The sequence below is a fragment of the Capricornis sumatraensis genome, chromosome 12 (genome assembly GCF_032405125.1).
Source record: "Capricornis sumatraensis isolate serow.1 chromosome 12, serow.2, whole genome shotgun sequence".
In the NCBI taxonomy this organism is placed as follows: Eukaryota; Metazoa; Chordata; class Mammalia; order Artiodactyla; family Bovidae; genus Capricornis; species Capricornis sumatraensis.
This window is the reverse complement of record NC_091080.1, coordinates 90,413,869-90,421,943: the sequence shown is the minus strand read 5'-3', so window position 1 is coordinate 90,421,943 and position 8,075 is coordinate 90,413,869. Positions and strand designations below refer to the sequence as shown.

The following is an 8,075-nucleotide window of genomic DNA, read 5'->3' as shown; positions in this document are numbered from 1 at the left end:
CGGTTCTTTGCGTTTAAAACATTAAGGGAAACCTGGTGTAGAAAGGAAGTTTTTTTAAGCATGCTGTAGGTAGGTATACAACATAAATTTTTCAAACCGAATTGTTGGCAATCGTGCACAGCGCCTCGTCCCCGCCGCGCTCCCGCCGCTGTTCCTCACTCCGCCGATCTCGCCCGAGGCCCCTCTGCGCGGCGGGGCGCGCGCGCGGAGTACCGGCCCCCTCGAGGGTCCCGCTCTAGCCGCGGAGCGCGCAGACCGGCCGCTAGTGGGCACTGTGGGTCCGCGGAAGCGGCGGCGCCGCGCGTCCCGGCTGCTCCGGGGGCCCGCGCTCCGCCGGGACTCGGAGAGAATTCCCGCCGCCCCTCCGCTTCTCTGTCCCCGTCACCCTCGAAATTCGCGGTCACCTTGGGGAGGTGTGAGCGTGTCCCGATCAAGGAGACGGTCCGGCGGCCCGCGCGGGGAGAAGCGCTGCCTTCGTGGGGCCAGCGCCTTGGGGCTCGGCCACCCCGCCGGGTCCCCGGCAGACGCGCTCTGCCTTTCCCGGCCCCCGCGCACTGGGATCGGGCGCCCCGGCCAGCGTTTGGCGCAGAAATCAGGTGTGCGAAGCGTCACCGACAAGCCCTGGAGAGGGGGTGGCTAGGGGGTGTGCGAGGGGCCGTGAGCCCCTCTACGCAGATCTAGGGGGTGGGGAGAGGTCCTCCGCCTCATAAGGAGAAAGATCCTCGGGAAACCCACCACTTTCCTCTCCGCAGGGAAAAGGGGCGCCCTTGCCGTGGTGTCTCTGCCGAACTTTAGGGCGCTTGCTGGGCCCTGAGATCGCGGCTGCTGGGCGCCGCCGGGCGCTGCTGTGCGCTGTTGGGCGCGGGGACAGGTGGCCCGCGCTGCCCCAGCTCCCTCTCGCCCTCGGGGCCGAGCGTCTCTAGGCCGCCGCTCCGGGGGCGCCAGGGGCTCGAGCGCGGGTCGGTCCCCCTTGGCCCCGGCTCCCCGGCGCTGCAGAGCTCGCGCCGCCCGCCCGGGGGCGGGGGCGGGGCTCACCTGTCAAATGGCACCGCCCACTCTCGGGTGGGGGGCGGGGTGGTGGCTGACGGACAGTCCGGTCGTCCAACCGGCAGACGAGGGCCGCGCGGCGGGCCAATGGGCGGCGCGGCGTGGGGCGGGGCTCCGCGTTTATAGCGCTCTGACAGCGCGCCGGCCGAGCGGACTCTGCTCGGCGGGGACGGCGGCGCCGGCCGGAGCGAGGAGCCGTGCGCGGAGCTGGTCCCGGGGCCCTCCCCGCGCACAAAGGGCCCCCCTCATCCCCCAGCCCCGCGCGCGCATTTTGGCCCTCGCGGCGAGGACCGAGCCCCCCGCTCCTGCCTGCCCCGCGGGCTGGGATCAGCGAGGACTGTGGAGGCTCCCCGTGCGCCCGGAGGCGCCCCTCGCCGCTCGCGCCCAGCGCGCGCTCCGGGACATGGAACGGCGCCGAAGCGGCGTCCGCGCCCTCGGGCCGCTGCCGGGCCCCCTGGATCTATAGTGCGAGGCGGCCCCGCTCGGGGCGCCCCGTCCGCCGCCGCGTCGTCTCTCCGCCTTTGTGTCCCGGCCGCGCGCCCTCCCCGCTTCCCGGCGCCCGGCACCCTGGAGCCGCACGGGAGCCGGCTGTCCAAGCTGCGTCCGGCGCGGCGCCCCGGAGCCCCGAGCCCGCCGCGCCGCCGCGCCCCGCGCGTGCTCTCCCGCCCTGCGCTCTGAGGGCCCCCGCGGAGAGCGCCCCCGGGCCTCGGCGACCGCTGGAGCTGCTGATCGGCGCGCCCAGGAGCTGCCTGCGGTCTCCCCCGTGTCTGCCCGGAGGATTGGGGTTCCCGGCCCGCACTTCGTTCCTCCGGCGCCAGGAGCGCGCGGAGCTGGGAGCGGCTTGGCCATGGCCGCGAGGAGGGACTCGTTATGGAAGTACTGCTGGGGAGTTTTGATGGTTTTATGCAGAACTGCGATTTCCAGATCGATAGTTTTAGAACCCATCTATTGGAATTCCTCGAACTCCAAGTAAGTAACGTCCACGATGCCCCTCGTTCGCCGCCCCGGGGTCCGCCGCTCCGCGCAGCCCCGAAGGGAGGATGGGTCGGGCCGCCGAGCCTTGGAGTCTGTTTCTGGATCCTCGATCCCTCGCACCCCCTCGACCCCCCACCCCCGCCGCCTTTCGCTTTGTGGTGACTCCGCTCGGCCTTGCAGCCAGAGCGCCGGCCCTGAGGGGCGTCCTCCTCGTCCTCCGCCCTGTGAACAGGCTCCCGGGCACTAAAAAAGCCCCTTGTTGACTTGGGTGTCACGTCTGGAGAGGTGTCCGATGGCGATCCCTGACCCTGACTTCTCCAGGGCGGAGAACGGGGCCGCAAACAGGGCCGGCTGGCGCGCCGAGGCTGGTGGGCTCCGGAGACGCGAGGATGCCGCGCTCCCGAGGAGCGGCGGGGCGCGGGCCGGGCGGGCTGGGCGGGCGGGGCAAGCAGGCCGGGGGTGCAGCGGAGCGCTCCCGGGAGAAGGGAGCCGGGGGTCCCTGGGCCGCCCGGAGCTCGCGCGCCTGGGCGCCGCGCGGCCTGCCCGAGGGTGCGCGGGGAGCTCGCCCGCCCGAGAGAACTCGGGCGGCGAGCCCTTCCCTCCCTGCCTGGGAGACCGGCCTTCGGCTGTTCCCGAGGAACTGTCTGCAGGTCGGCCTCTCCCTTCGTTTCTAAACCCATGGGCCGGACTCTGTGTCCCGAAAGCTAACTTGATTTTAAGGATGCTTTGCGCAAAAGCTTCATTAAGGCCCTGCCCAGTCGCCACACAGCTCCTGAAGCCTTCGCGCCTGGGGAGCCTGGGCGGGAATGGGAGCCTTGGGTCCGATTTGCTTTATCGAAAGGTGCAGCCCGAAGAAGCCAGGCCTGGCGGAAATTAAGTTTCAGTGTGAACAGCCCGAGTACGTTTAGCATTTAGACAAGGAGATCCATCTCGAAATATACCTATATGATATATATACATATATGGTCGTGACTGGTAATTAGTCAGCTTGTGCACTCAGTATTGCATTATTACCTCACTCTCGGGACACGTCTCAAATCCTAGACAAAATTATTTAACAGAACCATGGGATTTTTTAACCTTGGGAAACTTGGGCGGGGGGTGGGGGAGGAGGGGGAGTCTGAAGACACTGGTTGTTCCCGGAGTCAGCATTTGAGATCAGAAGCGAAATCAATGACCTAATACGAAGTTGAGTTGGCCGTGGATTTAGGAATAAAGGGATGGGGGTGGGGTGGGGTTGATTTGAAGATCACATCTCAATCAGAGAATTATATCCACGCTTTTAAAAGTGGTGAATTTCAGATTCACCAACATGCTAACCAAGAATTCCCTGGTGAAGAGTGAAAAAACCGTCATGGCTATAAAGCGTATGAAACCGAGATTCTTGCACGAGGCTGGATGGCTTTATCCCGACACTGCTCCCGTGTATAATAAAAGTTACTCAGTGCAGTCGCTTTCCCTGTAGCCTGATCTCTATGGACTTGTGTTTCCTTTTCCCCGCTTTGGTGTAAGATACTATATTTGCTGAGAAAGCCCTGGCAGTGAGAGCTGGCCTCCGCTCCCGCAGCGTGAGGCGCCGGGCGGTGCGGGAGAACGCGGGGCTGGGAGCCTGGGCCCGGGCACCCGGGACCCGGGGAGCCGGGAGCCGGGAGCCGGGCCAGGGCAGCGAGCCCCGTGGAGCCGGCCCAGGGCGGCCGACGCTCGCTTCCTGCCTACAGGGGTCACTCTTCCCTGCGCTGTCGCCAAGCTGGCCCTCGCCTCCTCCCCGGGGCTGCCTTGCACTTTCACTCACCGACTGGCTTTGAGGGGCTGGTTTTTGGGTTTGGGTTTCCACTCCTCTCCTCCTCCCAATAAGATTTAATTTTTACATTCCTGTCTTTAAAGAAATTTCCATTAACCCCTTCAGGTTTCAGCTCAGTAGAAGTCACCTTTATGCATTATTAACTACTGGTTTGTGGGATTTGCAAATAGCTACTTGGAAACAATAAAGGTAGCGCAGTAATTATTTCAGCCTACGGTTGTGAGTATCTTCTTCCTCTAAGATGCTGCGGGAACTGGTGACTGATACTCCCTAGCCTGATACGAGGATCAGGCTTCTCTTCTGAGCTGGGCTTGGATTTAGAGCCCTCCTGGAGGCCTGGTTGTGGAGAAGCCTGCCTCCCTGCACCGACTGCGTTGCTGTTGGTGTGATGTCTCCGGCCCCCAAGAGGAGAATTTCTTTTCCAATCCTCAGGATAATGGCTGGCCTAGAGGAGGGGATCGTTTGTCCCCTGGCAAAAGTCTACTTAACTAAGTTATGCAGCTGAATGCTAGCTTGAGAAATCAGAAAGATTTCTTCCTGGGGGAATGCTATAAAAGAGGCTTTTTAAGTTTGAGAATGAATTTAAAAAAAAGGGGGGGGGGTGCCAAGGAGTTGCTCTGTTTGTTGGGGGAAGTTGCATGTTTATTTCCAGGGGGGAAGTCAGTAAATGTGACGACGTGGCAGGAGAGTAATCAACTGCATTGAAGTTGCCCATCAGTTTGTCCAAGTGTAGAACAATTCACTTGTAATGAATCGGCCATCAGTAATTAGGTTTGTTTCACTCGGAGGTCAGCTTTTTTAGCAGGTGGTGGACAGAGAGAGCACACAGCAGCTGTTTGGAGACACAGTCCAGAAAATCCTTTGTAAATTCACCATCTCCATAACTACTTCAATCACACTGTCTGCTTCTCCCACCCCACCCCACCACCACCCCCTGCCCCGGAAGAGTTTTTAAGAAGTTTTACTGACTGAAAAGTTAGCCCCTGCATCCACAGGTTCAAGGAAGGGTTGTGTCAACTGTGGCCATTTCGGTTGTGTAGCTTTTTTTTTTTTTTTTAACTCTGGAGAGAAAAACAGAGCCTGGCTTTCATTGCTAATTAACATTTCAGTAGAATAATTTTTTCCAAGCATGATGTTTTAGCCAAAAAAAAAAAAAAGGTTTGCTCTTTAAAATACATATATATATTTATTATTAACTTCACTTTAGAGTGAGCAGGTCGGTATTGGTATGGAATTCTGGAGTGAATTACACTAGCTTTGTTGAATTTGGAGCATTTGTTTCTTCTGTCTAGGAGTGTGGTTCCCTAGTATATGCCCCATATACTAGTTAACCAAGCGTTTTGCTTTTCTTAGGTCAATTTTTCCCTACATAATGGTGAATTCCTGATATTGATTGACTTGATACAAAAGAATGGCTGGATAATGTCCAGATAACCTATAATACTTAGGCTCCACCACAGTCAGGCTCTGAATAAATACAGACCTGTCAGAGATTGATAAAATAAACTACAATGGATAGTGCTGTTTAAACAGTCCATTCAATACCATATATAAGCCGGCCGGCCTTCCATTGTGTCTGAAATTCTTATTTTTGTAGGTAAACAAATGCACATTCAGCAAGGATTCAATAGCCCCTTGAACTATGCTCCCCAGTTTGCGTTTGGGTTAATCTTGTCGGTTTTAATATAGAGAGGGGGGGAAAAAAAAGCACAGAGCACCAGGGGTGGAATTGTTCGTGCTTTCACATCCACAGCCCTCACATTTTGTCAGGATGATAAACTGTAGGTAATGGACTGTCGCTGTTGCACGGGACGACCGAGCCAGGGCGAGCACAAAGCCGGGGCAGCCTCGAGATCTCACTGCAGGCTTGGGAGCCTTCTTTTCAGACCAGGAGAGAATTGATTTGGGAATCGTGTGTCCAGGGACTGCACTTTTTAACCTCAGCAATTAACAGCCTAGAGCTTCAGAAACGGGAGCTGGAGGTTAAGATGATTCCTTAAGCACTTGGTTCAAAATCTTTCAAAAAGGGTAGCTCTTGACACTTGTCCTAGGAGGCAAAGACATGCAAATGACTCCCGCATCCCGAAATGTGCCGGGCTGAAGCCGGGGGACAGGTAAATGAGCCATCAAGCCCGTACCAGCTGAGAACTGCTGATGGGCTTGGTTCCTCCATACGGAGTCAGCTGAAGAGTCAGCGGTATATTCAGAATCATTATCGTAAAACCTCTTATCTGGAAATACACCGAGAGGAATCCTCTGGTTGGTGGGTCAGCATGATGATTACCTGCAGAGGGACTTTGCTACCTGGCCCCACACTGAAATAATTCAGGTAGTACCGGGGGTGGCTGAGAGTGACCCCCCGCCCCCGCCACAACCAGCTACGTCTCCAGCGCCGGCACCTAATGGGAAGCGATTCGAGATCCCAGCGTGACTGCAGTGACGCGTCACAGGGATGGGAGTGGCAGGGGAAGGAAATACAGACTTGAGACCCTTATCAGAAAAGAAAGAAAAGAGAACAGGCAGGCTGTTTTTTGAGCATTCCATGAAAACTTTATTCTTGAACTCTCCCACTGCAAATGAGACGAAAAGGAGGGCTCTTCTAAGGAAAATAATCATCGAAACGGTCCTGGGGGCCCGCCTAGTCTCCGGCTGCTGCCGTAAAAACCTGTTTTTCAGGTCACTTTTCATATATCTACATAGATTTACTTAGGAGCTCGCTCTTGGTGCAGAAGAGTAGAGCCTTAAATGGGGAGTGTTCAGTGGCTTAAAATATTTTCATTAACATATGCAGACTAGAAGCTGCTAGTTAGGAATTAGGTCTTTCGGGAATGAGCTCCCCCCACTTCTATCTTTTTTTTTTTTAAGGGGAGGAATTAGAATGGGGCTGGGAGAGAGGAGGAGAAGAAAAGGCAAGAGGGAAGGGTAGGGTAGGGAAGGGACAGAGTTCCGAACAGCTTGGAAAAACTCCTGGGGCTTCATTGTCTCTCTAAAGCCAAAGCACACAAAGACACAGGCAATTCAGCCCTTCTCCCATGATGGAAAGTGTAGACCGTGGACATCGCTCTCCTGTTTGACTTGTTTAATTCTCATTTTAAATTCAGTACTATGCGAGCCGTGTGAACTCTGAAGATTTCTTTAGTAATCCATTTTGTAGTTCCGAATCAAAAACAAAGTGAAAGGGTCTGACACAATTTGCTTTTATTTTTAGGCAAATCAACCCTGGTCATAGTTAATAAGGGGATTACAACCCAGACTAGGTCTTTACAGATGTAATGTAAATCAAGGGCAGAGTAAAAAGACACGGATCCCTTTTGATTGAAGTATGGTAAAAAGGCATAGAGAAGCTAGCAGCGGTAATCTGATTGTATGGCAATAAAACCACCATTTTCTGTCTTTCAGATAAAAATAATGTGGTAAATCCATGCAGTTCATAAGATGTAAAGGCAGATAAAGGGTGAAGCCATGGCAACATATAGATTAGCTGGATGTGGGGAATGACACGTCTCTGAAAAGAGTGTAGAAAGGACGGCCCTTGCTTCAGGCTGTTGGCTATTATGTGGGAGCCATACAGACTTGGAAACTCGGATTAGAAGGTATGAAAGCCCCCCTTGTGGCCCGAGATGGTTGAAGCCGGGAAGAAAAGATGGCTCAGTTCTTGCTCATTGGTGGCGGATAATATGGCCAAGGTAGGTTCCCATTGACCGCCTTTTCCAGAGGCTGAGGTTGCGGCTGATTAAAACCTCGGCTCACTGCAGTGAGTTCAGGCCTGCAAGCTTTTCCTTTTTAACTCCTGGCCTAACAGCGGCTGCCGTAATGTAGGATTAGCCGCCCTTGGCGGTACCTGCCTTCATCTCTTTGGTCTCCAGGCAGGGACCTGCTGGGGATGAACAGAGCCCAGAGGGGCTAGGAAGGGCCGCAGGGACCTGAAAAGAAAACACAGACCTTTTGATTTCAGCCATCTTTCAGCCCCAGCCCGGGGAAAAGCTGAGCTAACATTTATATATCACCCCCCTACCCCCCGCCTCTGCCAGGGAGCTAGCTCCTCTCTGAGTTTTTCGTTTCCCACTCCCAGGGGAAAAAAAAAAAAAGTATAATTAAGCAAAATCACAGGGGGAATTGCGTCTTCACTCAGATAGGTAGTAATCCGATATGCCCCCACCGGTGGAGATGACATTTCAATCCTAACCATGAGTTGAGTTGAATGGGACAGGCCCCCATTGGGGAAAGGGTAGGACTGTAAAAGTTGTGATTG

The 8,075-nt window shown here is 55.6% G+C and overlaps 1 protein-coding gene across 3 annotated transcripts in view; it reads left to right on the top strand.

Annotated features, from left to right (window-relative positions):
• Positions 1 to 1,894: 1,894 nt before the first annotated feature.
• Positions 1,895 to 8,075, top strand: part of EFNB2 (ephrin B2) — a 49,237-nt gene continuing 43,056 nt past the window's right edge. For all 3 annotated transcript variants that reach the window (XM_068984216.1, XM_068984217.1, XM_068984215.1), the window contains exon 1: positions 1,895 to 2,016. In XM_068984216.1, coding sequence (XP_068840317.1) covers positions 1,895 to 2,016 — 122 coding nt within the window. The remainder of the gene's footprint in view (positions 2,017 to 8,075) is intronic.